General features: G+C 42.4%; 1 protein-coding gene across 1 annotated transcript in view; it reads left to right on the plus strand.

The window, feature by feature from the left end:
- Positions 1-460: 460 nt before the first annotated feature.
- The window catches only part of APPL2 (adaptor protein, phosphotyrosine interacting with PH domain and leucine zipper 2), a 40603-nt gene continuing 23168 nt past the window's right edge, over positions 461-17895 (plus strand). The window contains exons 1-4 of the mRNA XM_068402519.1: positions 461-591; positions 5475-5573; positions 16000-16059; positions 16548-16619. Of these exons, the coding sequence (XP_068258620.1) occupies positions 538-591; positions 5475-5573; positions 16000-16059; positions 16548-16619 (285 nt within the window). The 5' untranslated portion in view covers positions 461-537. The remainder of the gene's footprint in view (positions 592-5474; positions 5574-15999; positions 16060-16547; positions 16620-17895) is intronic.

Consider the following 17895-nt stretch of genomic DNA (forward strand, 5'->3'; position numbering starts at 1 on the left):
CACAAGCCTAGGCTGGAGGATGCCATCTTCCCCTTGTTTCCATCACACTCACGCACCCTCACAGCCAGGGCGATCTCCCTCAGCTGAGAAGGGATCCCACTGCCCCGCAGCATCCCCCTTCCTGCCACCCGACTGTCCAGGGGTCAGAGCCAAGAGCGGGGCTGCAGGAGGCGACTCCAGCCTCCATCTGGGCCCTCCGTCCTCACGGGCGGTACGGCCGCGGCGCCGGCCAGGCCCAAGTAGTTAATGGCGGCAGGAAGCCACCCCCGCCTACCGCACTCCCTCCTGCCGCCGGCCCTCCCCGTGACTCGCTTCCTCTGGCCGACGGGAACTGGGAGGAGTGATCAGCCTCGGGCGGCCGCCCCCATCCCGCCAGCGGAGCCAGCCAGCCAGCCGCCGTGCCCCGCTGCCCGCGGAGAGCCGCGGCCGCCCCCGCGGGGAGGGACGCCGCCGAGCCCCGCCGCCGGGGCGTGCCAGCGGGCGTCCGACGCCGCCGCGCAGCCAGCTCCCCGTGCCCAGCCGCCCCGCCGCGCCAACATGCCCGCCGTCGGTAAACTCCTCCTGGAAGAGGCTTTGCAGGACAGCCCGCAGGTAGCGGCCCGCTGCCAGGGTCGAAGCTGGGGCGGGGGGCGCAGCCGCGCCGCGGCCGCTGCCGGGGAAGAAGCCGGCCGCCCACTCGCTGGCGTGACGTACCCCAGCTGGCGGTGCCGGCGTGCAGCCCGCTGGGTCCGGCCGGGGTGGTGCGGGGGGCTGGCACCTCCGGCGGGCCGGGGAGCAGCCGTCCCGCGGCGGGGAGAGGGGGTCGGCGGGCGGTGCAGGAGGGCAGGGCGGCGGGGCAGCAGGGCGGGCTCCCGACGGGCGGAGAAGGGGCTGAGGGTGACTTCGCCTGTCGGAGCCGTCGGGGAGCGGGGATGCTGTGAAGCAGGTAAACGGCACCCATGTGGCGTCGGGGGAAGGTTTTGGCCTCCTACGGGGCATCTGTCAGGGAAAAACAGTCTGTGTCTGCTCCTGGGGGCCTCTGGAGAGGAGGGCTGCACCCCAGCGCGGAGGGGCAGGGTGTGAGGGGGCTGGGGCACGGCGCCCGCTTGCCTCACCTCCCCCGGAGAAACCCCTCCTGTGGCTTTTTCCTCTCGCTGTCCCATCTGGATGTGCGCTCGCTGGCTGTAAGGGTTGCCCTGAAGAGGTGGTGTGTGTTGGGGAAGGATAGGTGGGTATGGCATAGCTTCCTGGGAGGTCCCTGGAGGAAAGGGAGACTTCTGCACCGAGTCACCTGGCCCCAGTGACAAAAGTGGGCTGAAGGAATGTCACCAGCAGTGTGCCTGCTCCTCCCTGCTCAAGGGTGCTAGTTCAGATACAGGACCTTCCCGTGAGGATAGATGAGGTGAGGTGGATCCCACCGAAGATCACCTCCTTCTGAAGGAGTCCAAGAAATGAGGACAGCCAGTTGCCGCCCTTTCCTTTCCAACCCCTGCAGACAGGGTAGGACATTTCTCCCCTTGCCCCCATGCTATGCCCTGTGCCACAGTGCTGGGAACCATGATGTGACACAGCTGCAGAAGTGACCCCTGAGGATTGTGGAAACCCCACAACGAAGAACATGCCATGTTGTGATGTTTTCAGGAGGGAGAGAGGTGTGAGGCCTGGAGAGCTGAGGAACGAGGATGGAAGGAGGGAAGTTTGGGTAGAAGAGAGAAGTAAGGAAAAGGGGAAAGAGTGGAAATTTCACAGAGGGCTGGGGAAGGTGCGCTTGAGGACAAAGTGTGGTACAGACAGAGATACTTGGTGAAGCAGGAAAAGATGAAAGGAGGGCAGGGTGGATCAGCATGGATCCTGTTCCCAGGTAGCCCTGTGTTGTAATCCTGACTCATCTGCTGATGGATCAGGAGGAGGAATGAATAGGTAAGCTGTGGAGCAGATTGCTGAAAGGTGTTAGAGTCTGTCATGAGATGTTTTGAAGGAAAGGTTGGACATGCACCCGTCAGGACTTAATGAGTCTTGGGGCTCATCATGATCACCTCTTCTTATCCTGTTTTCCTGTGATTCCATGAAATCCTATCTTAGTAAGAATGATTTTCATCATCTGTTTGATACGGTATATGTGGAATCTCCATCCTTGGAGATTTTTCAAAACTCAACTGGTAAAAGTGTTAAGTAACCTGATGTAATGTCAGAGTCAGCCCTGCTTTGAGCAGGGGTTTGGACAAGGTGACCTGCAGAGTTCCTCACTAGCTGGAATTGTTCTATGTTCCACAGTTTACCAAAATGTGCTAGATTTATTATAAGCAGTTATTAACATCTTTAGCATTAACCTCCCCAGTGCATTCTGGAGCTGAAGAACTTGACATGTAGGATAAGTGAACTCATTTACTTCTTCAGTCAACACTTTCTTCAATGATTAAAAATGTAACACTGACTGAAAGCAGCTGAACAATGCCCTGAATTGAATTTGTAGGTTTTCATCTTTCTTCTGACCTGAAATGAGGGTTCTTAACATCTCCTTTTCAATTATTGGAAATACCAGGCTGTGCATAAACCTGAGTGTTAGCAGGATGTTTTGGCTTGATTTGGTCATTACTTTTTGTTCAAGTCCTATAACTTTGGGAGGGAGTGGCATCGTTTAATTTTTTCATAACGACCCAGTGTGGCTAAAATCTATTTTTTCATGTGAGGAAACAGATCTTTTCCATGTCTCTTTATTACTTTTTTATTGGGGAGAGCTTTAGATCCACAGCACAACAGGGCACCTCTGTGAGCTGGGTGCTACAAAATCAAAGCAAAAAGGCAGTCTCTGTCCCACAGAGCTTACAGTATGGCAGCTTATATGATCATTTACTTCTGCATAAAGTGACTTGGTCCTCCTCTGCCCTGTGCAGTCACTTACAGCAATGCAGAGAGGTGGTAAAATGAGGATGTGAACTCACTTTGTGTAAACTGTATGAAGTATGTAAATTACATGCCAGATAGAAGACAATTAGGCCAAAGTTATTTCTTCATTCGCTGAAAATTGATTTCTCTCTCTGCAACAGTATAGGACTTTTGTCTTTATTTGTCTCCAAGCACTGGCTGAAAACGGCTGTAAGAAGTGTCTTAAATTTTGAAGTGTTTGGCCACCAAATAAGAGAGAAATTTACGCAAGCAGTCATGCTAAAACTGGGGGAAATACGTGAAAGTAGAAATTTTTTCCGGTGTTTCCAGAAGTCAAGATAATGGTGCTATTAATGAGGCCTCCTAAATGTTAGCTTAATATTTGGATTACTGGGTTATTTCAGCAGCGTCAGCTGCTATGCCAGAATTTGTCAAAACAGCAACAACAAAGATATACACATGCTCATATTTTGTTGCAGTGATTTAAAATGGTGTTCTTAAATATAAACTTTTCCAAGGATAACTTCCAAACTGCTTGAATCATTTATTGTTTTTATTATTTTTGAACAATGTGCTAATAACTGAGGCCAAGACATTCAGAAGTTATTTCCCAGAGCTGTTCTACCTCAACCCATATATAGACATCTGAAAAACTAAACCTGCAAAAATTCGGTAAGATTTAGGAATCTGGCTGACATTCCTGTGTTTGGAAACCTTTTCCAGGATGCAGAAACATGTGATTTGTAGCCTACTTCAGGCAATTTCTTTTTAAATTTTGGGTCTTGGCTTGAGATTTGTCTTGATAAACGTTGTTTTATCATTTTTATCTTCCCTAGATTTATTGTTTAACCATCTTCATACCCTATGCGTTTCATGTGCTGTTGTAACACAAAACAAGGAAGATGAATGCGGTATAGATAGAAGATAGTTTGTTGGCATTAGTTTTGCTTGTTTCAATGCATCATTGAAGATAAAACATTTAAAACCAGATATTTTTGAAAAGCAATATGTTTTCAATTACTGAAATAGCTTAGTGTGGAAAACTCAAAATCATGCTACTGTCCTTGTAGGGAAGTTCTGCACAAAGGTCCTTTGTAAGTTTGGGCTCTCGGTATCCATTTAATTGACTTGACCTTCTCTCCATTCTTTGGTTTTTATGTTCTCTTTATTTGAAAACAGTACTTTGTATTACGTGTCTCCTTACATGTTAAGATCTCAAACTAGTTTCCCAAATGCATTGACTGCCTGTCTCTCTAAGGTAGGAAGTACTGTAGCAGCTTAGCACATTAGCACACTGAAATATTGAGAGCTTTAGAGTTACTCACAGTGTGGAAGTACTCACCTGCAATGTCTAGAAGAGAACCCAAGGACTGACTCCAAAGTCATGTACTTTAACTGCTGAACAATGCTGATTTCTGGCTTAGATACTTCTCAGCGGAGATGAAATGATAGTTAGTCTTAGGCCAGGGTTCTTGAAGGATGCTGATTTCGAGTTTTTCAAGACAAACATAAAGTCTAGGCAGAGGGTTTTGCAGAGAAGAGTAAATGCCTTGGGGAAGTACATGTGCCTGGATACTTCAGGTACATTAGAGTTTACTCTACTAGGAGGACAGGTGAAGCACTTGCTCTGTTACAGGACTGATGTGATTATTAAAGTACTGGAGTTTGTGTGCCCCTCACATAAGCAGATGAAACTAATTAATGTCATAAATTAGCTGCACAGATGGAAAGGCATTGCCAGTTAGCATCAAAGAGTTTGGATTTACCAAAGTTAAGACTAAGGATGGATCATGACTTTGTTAAAGGGACAGCCTTCCCTCTTTGATAATTGTCTTGATCTAGCAAATTCTGGAGCTCGGCATTATTCTGAGATATCTTTGTTTCCCATCTCAGGAGTTGTGTCAGCAGCATAATTCTTTGTTCCTGATGATTCCACCAAAACAAACCAAGAGAATTCAAGATAGCACAAGTCATTATGCTTGGGTTTTCCCCCCATTTGCTGACAAGGATGAGCTAGCAGGATGGAGAAAGCATGGTGTGTCTCTGAGTGGGTGTATGCTTCTGTGCCTGTTGTTGTAGATGAACACTAAGTTTTTTGGTCCGATTACGTCAGCCAGCTTTGGCAGTGGCCCTTTAAGAGTTGCTCAAGACAGTTGAGAGTGAACATTACTCTGTAAATTATATCATGGAAGGGGTGCTCTTAAAGCAGTCTGACATTACAGAAGTAAAGTGAGCAAGCAGTGGTGTTTGACCCAGAGTCCTTAACGTGGTTTGGATTACTGTAGTCAGCAGGCAGATATTCAGGATTTTTTACATTCCTGATTATGTTGGAAGGAATGTCTGTTAGTTAGAGCAAGAGACTGGAAGTCAGGGTTTGGCCATAGCCTTTTATCACTTTGCTTCCTTAGGCCTCAGTTTACCTATCCATAATAGAAGGACTAATCTCTATATGCTTTGAGATTCTGAATAAACAGAATAATGCAAAATTAAAGGCTTATTATTTCTGATTGATTTGTACTTTTTGCTACCATTTATTTACAGTCACTTATGATTCTTTTTAATATTTTCACTTGGGACTAAAACCCCTTGCTTTTTTTCTTTTATTGAAGACTCGGTCTTTGCTCAGTGTATTTGAAGAAGATGCAGGAACCCTTACTGAATATACAAACCAGTTACTTCAGGCAATGCAACGAGTCTACGGTGCTCAGGTAATTTTCCATTTGTGTTTCTTTTGTTTGATGTGCAGTAGAAGATAAATTGCTATTATGATGCTGTTATTTACATGAAAGTTGCCAAGTACCTGCACCTCTTGTGGTTTAAGAGGAGTTGTGGGTGTTTTCCATCTGATATCTCAGCCCCTTAGTGCCTTGATGTTCAGAAGTCATATGCATGAAAAAAATCTTATCTGCTTTGTCTGTCTCCAGACAATTAATAAAAGAAAAATTGTGGTATGTCCTTACCTTATGGTACATTGGAAGCCCAGTGTTGACAAAATTGCTTGCCTAAATGTAGACAAAATACACAGATAATTATTCACACTGACTTTAGGCATCTAACTTAGATGCTGTGACTGACCATTTGGAAGGAAGTGTCTTATGTCCATTGATAACAGAGAGAATGTACCCTTTGGGTCATACTGAAGTTGAGCACCTAAAGTCATCAGTGTGAAAAATGTGGGAGCAGGAGCAGAAAAAAATAGCACTTTCTAGAGCGCTTACATGACGTAGATGACTAAATCCCTTTGAAAGTAAAATTTGTGAGGTAAGTTCTATCCAGTGCTTTGGAAAATATTATTATAAATCTGAGTGATTTTCAGTGAAGCTAGGATTCCCATATGCATAAAACTAGATATTTCAAAATACTGTATCTAGGTCTTCAAAGACATACACAGTATCTCATGGAACTTTTGCAAGTATTATGTAGGTTAGATACTTGAGTTCCTTAGAAACAACAGGTTTTCTATTCTTAAAACGGTAAATCAGAGGACACAGGTCAGGAGATTGGAGGTATTTTTAATTTACTGGAAGACGGAGTGCTTGATTCTTATGTTACCAGGAGTCAGTTCAGCTATAAAACTACTGCAAGTGTATGTCCCTTTGGTGGGATTGCTCTTTTGGGTGACTGATAGTATGACTTGGAAGAAAGAGCTGTCTGGCCAGGATCTAGCTACCTACACCTGGAAGACCTGGCTTTGGAGAGCTTCAAAGTCTTCAAGTCCTGGATCCTGTGCAAATGCAGAGCAATCAGAGGCTTACAGCACAGCTCAGATACTTAGCAAACAATACAGCACGTAGCCAGAGGCTGGAGAGGTGACGTGAAATCGGCACTGAAAGTCGATGATGGGCATTTTGGTAGAGTCACTGAGCTTTAAGAGTAGCAAGAGTGTGGGCACGTTGGATGGTAGAAATCTGAGACCAAAGAGCAAGTAGGATTGAAATAGGTGAAAGAAGAAAATCAGAGGATAAATATGGCTTGATTGTTAAGTGTCCGGCTTGTGGACTACATGTCCCTTTGCCTGGCTGATGACTTTTCAGGATGGCATTTTAGGAAGTGGTTACTCTGGCCTGTGATACATGAAAAAAATGCTTTGTCTGCTTTTGTTGACCCTTCCTTTCCCTCTCGGTTTTTAGCCTTCTCCATTTCTGTTGCCCCACAGTTATGACATTTCCTCTTTCTTCTCACTGTCTCAGTGCATTTACCCATCTGTACTTTGCAGTACTACTGAATCTTCTTCATTTTCCCAGCACTTCTTGGCCGCTTTCTTCCTGCATGCTTCCTCCTGCTTTAGTTTGATCTAAATATTCAGTCACTTGTGAACATTGGATGTGTTTGTTCCTTGAAATACCTCATCAGATGTTTGATGCCATTTTGAGGCAGGAGGTGCATAGCAGTTGTTTAAAGTCAAGCTTCGTAAGGATGTGGAGGAGGGGACGCTACACTACCATTGACTTCAGAAAAGTCAGGTTTAGTGGCCAGTATTAGGGACTTTACCAAGGACATTGGCTCAACATTTAGTGCTCTTAGTGTTGCTGCTTCTGCCATTTAATTCCTTGGGAATCACTGTGTGTTTTGATTTCAGTTTGGGTTTGTGTTTTCTCGGAATCCAGTAGCGGCAAAAAAATGACATTGCACTAACAACAAAGGATAAGTAGATCATAGTAATTACGTAAGTGGAGAAGAAAACTGAAACTTTGTGGGGTTATTTTTCTACATACACTTTAAAAAGTCTTGATATTTTTGCGTAAGACCTAAAAGAATACATTGAAATTGAGGCAAAATGCTGTTCTTTAAATAAAAATTAATGGAAATAATTCAGCCATATAGGGTGATTAATTTCCAAGAGAATGTTAGCGTTTTATAGGCTAACATTGATTTCTGACTAATTTCCTGAGCTTTGCAAATGTCAGTATATCCTTTTAAGGTGCTGTTTCTGTATATTTCAAAGGAAGACACGCTTTCTGACTGAACTCGCCCTCAATTTTTGAGAGGCATATGCCTTACTACAAAACTTCTATGATTTCACTTGCCATAAAGAGAAGTGTAATGCTGAATTGCCCACTAAACATAAATGAACAGTTAAGAAAAATCTGTGCATGATATTTCTTTGCTGCCTAATACAACTTGAGAGGAAATCAGCTTTTGCTGATGCATTGTTAGGAGACACATTGGGCCTCACTAGCAACACATTAGGAAGTGCTACCAACCCTTTTCATTTTGAGAGGGAATGACATTTAGTAGAGAAAGTGTAAAAGTTGACAGTAGTGTGAAGCTAGGTTCTGAATTTGCCTTTTTATTTTCCTGATTTTTTTTGTCTTTGCAAAGTCATTGTCATCCCCTGCTCTAATTTCCTTATCTGTAAAATAGGAATTACGGTTACTGACCTACTTTGAAGCAATGACACAAGTTCTGTTTGCACAGCCATAAAAATGGCTGAAATCACAGTCATGGCAGTCAGACAAAACAGCAGTGGGTTGTGTCAGTCCACGGTATTGAAAAATCGGGGTTTAAGCCCCCTCAAAACAGTTATGACAGTTTAAAAAATGTTAATCTTGTTTTCTTCCTAACTACATACTGAACTTTAAAATTTCCAAGATGTCTCAACCATATTTTCAAGATTTTCTGGAGTAGTTTAGTAGAAGTTTGGTGTTTCTTATGATGAAAACTCAGATTTTCATCCCACTGTGGCTTGTGATCAAATAACAATAGTTAATGGTTCTGAATGGACGCAGTGCAAAGTCTCAGGGGAGTAGCAATTAGTACCAACTGCAATCTGTTAATTATCCATGTGGTTATATGCATATATTTGTCCCAAAACACTGCTTTGTGTGCAGAGCAGCAGTAAATTTGTCAGTTGACAGCTCAAGCTGCTCTAAACACTTGGATCCGTGCGTTTGAAAGGAATGTGAGAAAGAGCAGTATTTGCCCAGAGCTTTTTAAAACACTTAGGACCTAAGTAGGATTCTTTTTGAACGTTCTTCTTTTTTGCCCCCCTTTTTTAAGCTACAGATTTCTGCTAGGTGCTGGAGACCTATTTTTTCAGCCTTGTATGTATTCAAGCGGGACTTCGTTTTTCATGCCTTTAACTTTTCTAATGACAGTAGAGCAATTGTTGGGATGGGTGGATTCATTGGGATGGACTTCAGTAAACGATGTAGGTGGACCTTTGAAATGGCTTGCAACTGCTTTTGTCCCAAGAGTGGAAGGAAGGAAGGATGTGCAGCATCCTATCGCAGGGTGGAGGCGTTGCAGGGTGTAGCAGTGGATATGCAGCCTAGGTACCTGGAGCCACTTGATGTGGAAGGGCTGATCACACTAGGCTGCAGCTGAGTGATGTATTGCTAGCAGATTGCATTTGGGTGCAAGGCCCTCGATGTGTAACAAGCCCCTGGTTGCTGTGCAGGATCAGGACAGTGCTCTCACCCCTTCAGGCACCCACACCAGCTGTGATGGGGTGGTGACTATTTCGCACACGGAGTTGTTGAGTGAAAAAGAGACTGCGGTGCTACAAGGCAGATGCAGTGTATGATGCCGTGATTAAGGAGAAGTCACAAGAACTAAATGTATGAGCTGTGCTCAAGGAGTGAGGTTTGGTTGATATGGCAAGCCCATGTGTGTAAATATAGTGAAGCATTTTTATATTTCTTCATCAAATAAACCACATCCGTGTGAGTACATATTGTACTTCCTGCTGTAGTTCTCCCATCTGTGCTATGGTACCCTGAAGTAATTATCACGTTAGTGGTCTTATAGAGGAAATCTTCCTTACAGAGTTTATTCCTGTAGTTCTTCCTCCTTGCAAGCAAGCCCTGATGCTGCATCCGGCGTTACTGCTGTCAATGTGGTGTTCATCATTCTGGATATTTTATTACCTGAGCAATATGTAATGCAACAAGCAGGGAGTGTTAGAAACCTTCATTTACTTAAGTTGCATGCTGAGGCTCTTGCAATGGTGTATGAGCAAAGTGTGCCCAGTCTACATTCCTGACTTCCCGCTGCCATAGTAAATTATTTTCAGAGCTTTACTGTCATCTCCACTTCATCATACCATAGAAATGGCTCAGCTGGGATCTTCACTTGAAACAAAATGCCATTTAGAAAGTCAGGAGACTGTTGTGTCTCTACTGACTATTAGAAGGGATAAACAGTTAAGCAGGTTAGAGGAAAGTAAGATGCAGTATTTTGTTATTGGAAAGAGGTTTAATCTCATTATTCCTGACAAATCTGTCTGGATACTAAGAGCAGTGATGGCAGAAGAGGAATAAAAAGGAACCCATGTTGTCTTTATCAATATATGCAGAGAGAGAACAGCATGGGAATTGTGAAGTGTAATTCTGCTCAGCATCTGTGTCTCTGTGAGCAGTCTTGTGATTCCAGAGTCACATGGGCAAAGCAGCAACAACCTCTTGGGTTCACTGCCTTTTTATGTGCAGACTTTTAAGGAAACTCTTGACCATTATGGAATAGTCTTGGGTTATGTGTACCACATTACATGGGTATCAGGAGAGCTTGTATCTGTCCAGGTCTATTTTATGTAATGCTTTATACCAGTGTTATTTCTTTCCTCAAATTCATGACACCTCATGTCTGCATTTTTCAACAGTGCTGCTTGTTTCATCTTCCTATGTATCGACTTGCCTAGGTTATAACTCAGTGGATAGGTGTCAAACTCTCTAGGGTATGCATGGATTTTCATATTTCTTATGTTGCATAGCTGACCCCAAGTATTCAGAATTCTTAAATTAGTTCTTACTAAACTATCAAGTAAGCACTGATACAGTTTTTCTTTTAATTGCTTTCTTTTCATGTCTGGGGGAACAATTCTGTTGCCTTTTCAAACAATAAGACTTTTTTTCCCAAAACCTTTTGAAACGATTAAGTTAGCATTTTGTAAACTTTCAGTGCCACATAGAGAAGCTTCAATAGAGTATTAGATAGGACAAACACTTGCAATAGATTACAGTTGTCAGCACTGACTTCTGTGAAATACCGTATATATTATTGTTCCATATTCATTGTAAGCTTGTATCATATACCTCTGCACTTCCTGAGGCATATTCACCATATGTTGCTAACAGAGGTAAGCTGAGCAGTATCACGTGAAAACTAATGTATTTACAAAGCCATGGGAGTTGGTTTTAATACTGCCTGTGAAGTTGGAGTTGTCACCATGCCTGCACGCAAGTTAACGTTGTGCTAAGCAGGATCTGGAGATTTGAGTACTACAAGGATGTGTAAAGGTATGGATGCCCTGCTGATAGTAATTGTTTTGTAAGAAACTGAAGAGATTCTTTCCCTACTAAACTAGCCATCCTACTGTAGCTGCTTTCACTGTTTTACAACAGAGTTTTGACTAGTATCTTCTATTTATGAAACTATTAGATGATTTTTTGCTGAACTGTTCACGTTTGTGAGGACTGAATGCCATGCTGTGAATCGGCAGCAGGGCAAGCCGTATGTTCGCCTGATCTTGTAAAGTGCTGGCGGCCTGAGCACACTGGTGAGGCTTAGCTTCTCTCAACCTTGGGTTCATGTTTCCAAGCCATTTAATATGCAAACCTAAGCCTGTAGGACTGTAACATTTACTAGATTGCTCGAGGATTCTATTTTGTAGGAAGATGATGTGCACATATAGACAGAGCTGCATAAAGCTGTTGTATCAAGACCCAGTTCTTTCTGTGCTGTGCCTGGTTTTGAAGGTAAATGTGTTCCCTAGTTCTGAAAGGATGAGGAGGGTGCAACTGCCTCATGGACTGCCTCCTTCAACCACCTACCTGGTATTTTTTTTTCATTTATGAGGCGTTAAGCTTTCCCAAATGTAAGCCAAATTTTATTACGTGTCATTCTGCACGTACAGGGTGCATGAATAAATATCTTTACCAGTATCTTGCTTGTTTACGTGAAGAAGCCTTTGGCAGTTGTGTGTGCTGGTTACTTGCAAAGTTTTAAAAATGCCGGCTTTAGCTGGAGTAGGAAAGGAGCTTTGCTGAAAGCTTCATTATGTTGGGATTGGAATTGGACATGCTGGAATAGTTCTCTGTCTTTAGAAGTTAATTTATAGCTTAACTTAATCCTTTACGTGCCCTCAAATCTGGAGTCTGTTAGAGGACTGTCTACAGAAATATCTTCGGACTTGAATGTATTGGCCCTCAGAGTTTATTTTGGAAAAATACGAAAAGAGACCCTAAAAAGGGATGGACTGCCTCACTGATAAATGCTTAACAGCATGAAGATTTTATTACAAACAGGTTACAGAAAAATCATGCTGTCTTCTGATGATATGAACAGCTTGGTGAGTAAAGGTGATGATAAAGAAGGTGGAATCAACCCAGAAAAATCACATGCCTTTGCTTCGGCACTAGATCAGAAAATAACAGTTGGACATTTTCTTGCTGACTTATTTGAAGGCAGGGTGAGTTACTGAAATAACTTGAGAATTAAACAATGTTTTTTTAATCTGTTGTTTTTTCAGTTCCGGTAGATTAATGCTAGATTCAAGACACCACTTCCATTACCTTATCTATGCGAATGGGTGTTAGTGAACTTTATAAAAATCTATTCCTAGGGCTAGTTTGCTCTAGCATGCCAGCCAAGGTTAAAAAAGAAAAAGAAAAAAAGTCAGCACATCTGTAATCTCTGGTTGCTTGATACCTATTTGCATACAATCTGTCCTTCCTTCCTTCCTTCTAGTATACTTTTTTTACATTAATGCTGCAATGATGTTTTCACTGTTAAGTACATTATCATCTAATGAAAATGAATGTATTTGCAAGGCCCAGTAGTGGTTAATTTTGCCTTCATTTAGAATACTTGGATTTCTGTTCAGGATTTTATTGACTTCCTGCCTGATACATCATCTCCTCAATAGCTCTCCCACTCCATAAATGCTTGATGAATTCTAAAATGTCAAGGTAATGTGGAAGAGACGTGGAACAGGCAGTCAGGATTGTATTGTAGCTTTTCTTTTGCTGTGGTATACTGAACTTCAGTCACTTAAAGATAAAAGAAGTGAATGTTGGTGTATTCCATAGGAAAATGTCCTGGCAATAGATTAAAACCTGTTGTAATAATTTGCCTGGATTTAGTGGATCTGTCAATTGAAGCAATGCAAATAACTTTTACGTCTTGAGACTGACTAGTACTGGGGGAGAGGAGGGGGAGGAGGCTGGTTAGGAAGAAATGGGAGGAGGATTAAACCAAACTTTCCCAGATAGTATGTGCTTAGCAATGCAGTATTACCACTAGGTGAGCAGAGCATTTTGCCTGCTTCCTGTTCCTCCTGCAATGTGGCTGTGTTTCAGTTTGCTAGCTTAATTTGATTTGTTTACAACTGTTTGGGGTGTGGGTGTGTGTTTGGTGGTTGTGGTTTTTTTTTCCCTAGTGATATAATAAATTTTGTACCTCTAATAGGAACAAAGTCTGGCAGAGGTTGAGAGAGAGGATGAAGGACCCAGGATTAACTCTTCCACCTGGGCAGGGATTGAGTAACAAGTTTGTTTGTGTGTGACGTTCTGACACAAAGAACCGATCCTATAAATGAAAAATGTCACCGGCTGGCAACAATAGGATAACAGTGAGGTGTGGAACTGTTGTCCCAAAATCCAGAAGTAAATTTTATGTGAGGCTCTTCCACTAATTTGTTCTGTACCTGGAGTAGCCTGCCATGAATGTCTGCTTGGGGTCTATATGTGACTTGTCACCTGATCATATACTTGATATGATGTTGTTAACTTACACCCCTTGGAGACCCTTGGGGTTTATGTATTCCCCCATTATCCTGTCACATACTGGAGACCACTCTTAAGGTGTGGTGATCACTGGAAGATATTTCTTCCACGCACCTCTTCGCATTGCCCAACCTCAAACTGTCCCACGCAGATGAGTAATGACACTCTTTGGATATTGGGTGAGGAAACTGAGGATCTGGTAGTCTTTAAACTGGTAGAAGCTTTGAGGATGGCTAACGCAAAGGAATAGGATGCCTTTGGTGTCAGCCCATTATTCTGAAGCTTCTTTTAGTGTTAGCAAGTTTAAGCCAGAAGCATTTATTTTCCAAACTCAGAACAGACCACACAGTTGCAGACTTTGCAGGAATAAGTGAACTGAAACAAAAAAGGGAAAAAAAGAGGTATGTTTCTAATAGTTTATTTCTCTCACTCTGACCCAGCTGTACAACTGTCAGATGGCATCACAGTTGCTGTGTGAGGACTTAGTCTTCTTGCAGTTCTTACTCAGCCCTATCTTTGAGGTTGTGCTTATGAAAAAGATTCCAGGCCTGAGAACCTCTGCTTCTTTTTGTAATCTTAAATTCATTTTCGGGCTCCACCCACATGCATACAAACAAACTCTTTCAATGTCATCAGTGCACATGCAAGGAGTCTCATCCTTCCTGTCATCAAGTCATTGCTTGCTAGCTCCCACTTTGAAGGTGGTGAAGTCTCTCAAGTGTTCTTACAGCTTGGGGGCAGATAGTTAATGCTGATTTCTGTCCTTGCCTGAGCTCTTAACAAGGTTTTGTTAACGTATTATAAGGCATGACATCCTTTTCCATCCACTGGCTTGGGAAATACTTAAATGTCAAGTGTTTGTGTAAAGCTTTTTCATATTAAAAATTACACAATCTGCATAATCAACCTGCAGATCTTACATGAATCCTTGGCATTATTATTGTATGAAAGTGTAATGCTCATTACTAATTGGTCTGAGACAAAAAACAAGACTAGTCCATCACTGTGAGGTGAAAATAGTCATGGGGTGCACATGATCTGAGTTTGGACCCAGATTAACTCAGTTCTGAGCCCTTGTTTGTACCTTGGAAAGCCTCTGTTCTCCCACCTCCAGCCACCTGTGACTATTATCACCATTGTGTTTTAAGCTGGTCAGAATTAGCTCACCTGTCTTTTTCTGCCTTGTGTTTACATACAGCTGCTGTTACCTAGGCTGGGGGCTACGTCTCTTTGTTCTTTCTGAGCACTTGGGCACGCTTAAGACTCTGGGTAAATGTTTGGGCCTCGCTGTCCCTATTAACCCTCCTTCCTGGCATACCAAGGTGGTTCAGAAGCACCAGGCTGTAACGCAATATGTCAGAGGTGGCATCAGGCCAAAGTAAAGGGTGTTTCAGAATCTCTGGCCCAGATAGTTAACTGTGCCAAGGTCTGTATGCTCAGGATGACAAGGGGGAAGAAGAGAGCACACAAACTCTGTCCCAGTTTTAATGGTTTTCTGTACCAGCCCCAGCATAAAGGGTGCTATTAAAGCAGTTCAGAGGTTGCTCTGAGTTTTACAAACTCTCTATGGCCTTATGTATTTGAAGAGAGGAATAGATTATGTTAAGGTTTAAAATTAAATTAAATTAAAAGTGATTCGTTTTCTGACTTACTGAGGAAGAGGAGGATCTGACAGAGGTTAAAACAGATCCCAGTTCCTCCCTTCACTTTTTTCTTTTATTCCAGTTTTAAGTTATTGTTAACAAATCGGGCGCCGAGCAGTTGATATACTAGTGTTAGGAATACATTGATTAAAGATGGACATGTCCAAATGCTTGTCTGTTTTTTCCAGCTATCAAGCAAAATTATACACCCTCCCTACAAGTCTTGCTTTGTATAAGCACATCTTGAGGATCCATGTACTTTCACTGGCTGGTTTAGCTATAAGAATACAGAACTGTGTGCTGTTTTGTACTCCTGTATCAGCTTAAAGCACTGTAGTTACATCAGTACATTCTCTGAGCATGGATGCGTTATGTGAAGGCACATCTGCTGGTTCTCTCTATTGCTGTAGATTTTGGGGAAAGACGATTAACGAATATGAAACATTCTTATGCTGGTATGACAGCTTACATGTTTGAGGTTCTAGTTTTCTTATTTTGGGGGGTGGGAGGGAACCCAAACCCAAAACTAAACCCCAAATCCTCCCTCTATCCAAAAGTAGTTAAACAAACTGTGTATTCATTAGGTCTGAAGTGTACCTGTTATTACAGCTTCTCTATGCAGGTATTTTGGGACTGGTTGTTTACACACAACTGAATGTTTGTGTAAGTAGTTGCAGATTCAGTCAAGAAGCTGGTAACAAAGTAGTAGTAACAGCAGAGCTAAAGACCTTTCATTATTTCTATTAACATGTCACTTTTGTTTGTAGAATGAAATGTGCCTTGCTACACAACAGCTTTCAAAGCAGCTCCTTGCCTATGAAAAGCAGGTATGTTTAACATATGCTTATGATTTCTTTTCAGCCTCATCACTTGCAAAGCATTCCGTGTAAAGAGTGTTATTTCCAGAAGTGCTTAGGGTATTGGCTTTACTTGATTTCATGTGAAGGCTGTTGTAAAATTCCCCAGGATGTTCAAGGGAGTTAGGTCACTTCTGAGAATCTTTTTAAAGAAAAAAAAAGTGCAAAATGTGAGTTAATAAATTTATGAAGGTGCAAACCAGTTTGTTCCTACTGGATGACTATATCTTTAAAACTAGTATAATAAGCATTAATTATATGTTGTCCAAAATCCATTCACCTAAAACCAAGAGGAGCTGGGTAAAAGAATATGTATTAATGAGTTACTGTTTTTTTCCATTTAGTTTCATCTTTTATTGCATTTTGTAGGAGTATTCATTATCTTTGTGGTAAAACACAGTTGTATTTTATATTCACCTTTATTGATTTATGGACCAAATGTGTGTGTTTATTTTCAGCATTTTGCCTTAGGTAAAGGAGATGAAGAAGTGATATCCACCCTTCATTACTTTTCAAAAGTTGTGGATGAGGTAATTTGAATTGCCAATATTCTATTTTTACAATACAGAATCTTGGTGGTCTTTCTTTTGGTCTTTGCCCTTTGATTCTGAGCCTTCCCACTGAAGGCTAGATTGTGTCTGTATTTTATAGAATTATTTAATTGTGGGGGGGGGGAAAGAAGTGTAATATCACCCTTCTGCAGTGGCCTCTTTAGCTCTGAAGAGTGCTAGAGCTGTTTCTGTGGCTTCATCCCATGTGCTGTCCTCAGAGCAAAGCTGAACTTCCTAAATAGGGGAATTATAAAAGACACTGAAACAGGACATGTTTGAGCTAGACTGGGGGCATTTTTAATTTCATTACATTTTAAAAATGACATTTACATTTTTAAACTTTAAACACTGCAATCTGAGCCAAAACTTGCCAGGGGTGGATACAGGGCAACTGTGAGTTAGTAAAGTTCAAGTTTAGTTGCTGTGAGATCACGCAGAATCCAGAGGCGTCTGGGTGAGGCTGCAGAAATGCCTGCTGAAGGCAGGTTAGGTACTACAGCTGCGTGCGCTGAACACTTGTACTCTTTGTAGGTTGCTGCGAAGTACTGGGAGTCTTTCTAGGTGCTTTTGTTAGACTTCCCCATATAACAGTTCAATATAATCCTAGTATCTAGGTCCTTATTGCTTAAGTGTCATTTGTCACATTACTCTTTCTGTTGTGAGCAGGGCTGTGCCATCAGAAAAGTGTTACTCTTCTTGTTACTCTACTTTCAGCTTTCATTAAGAAGGCAAAAGACTGTACTGAGGTCTGCTTTTTGGGAGAGGAGAGGAGATAGGAGGGTTGTGGGGTAAAAAAGTAGTTTAAAATTTTAGAGCCTGTGTATAACTCTTAACAATATAGTGAGAGGAATCCCAAAAGTTAACTTTTCCCTTAGACATCTCACACTGCACGTGTGCTCTCGGGATACTTGAAAGGAGCATTTGTTGTTACAAGTCTTGTACTTGTCTATGTGAACTAGAAAGAAATCAAAACAAGAACTTTGCCCTTCCCAGGTACAAGAGAACCATCCTGTTTGGGAGCAGAAAGCTGAGAGCCTCTCTGTTCAGTTCTGTCAGTCACGTTTTCCCTCACAAGAACCTTCTCCTTTCCTCAGCTTACTTTTCTGTGTGTTAGCTACCCCCTGTACCCATTTCTCAGTTGTCTGTTCTACAGGCATGGAATTGCCCTGGTTTAGTTTTGTATTGTCTAGTGGGAAATACTGACTTCATCCTTACCTGCATAACCCCACCTAGAAGCCTCTGGGATACTGTGAGT

Source organism: Nyctibius grandis, chromosome 5 (assembly GCF_013368605.1).
Source record: "Nyctibius grandis isolate bNycGra1 chromosome 5, bNycGra1.pri, whole genome shotgun sequence".
Classification (NCBI taxonomy): Eukaryota; Metazoa; Chordata; class Aves; order Nyctibiiformes; family Nyctibiidae; genus Nyctibius; species Nyctibius grandis.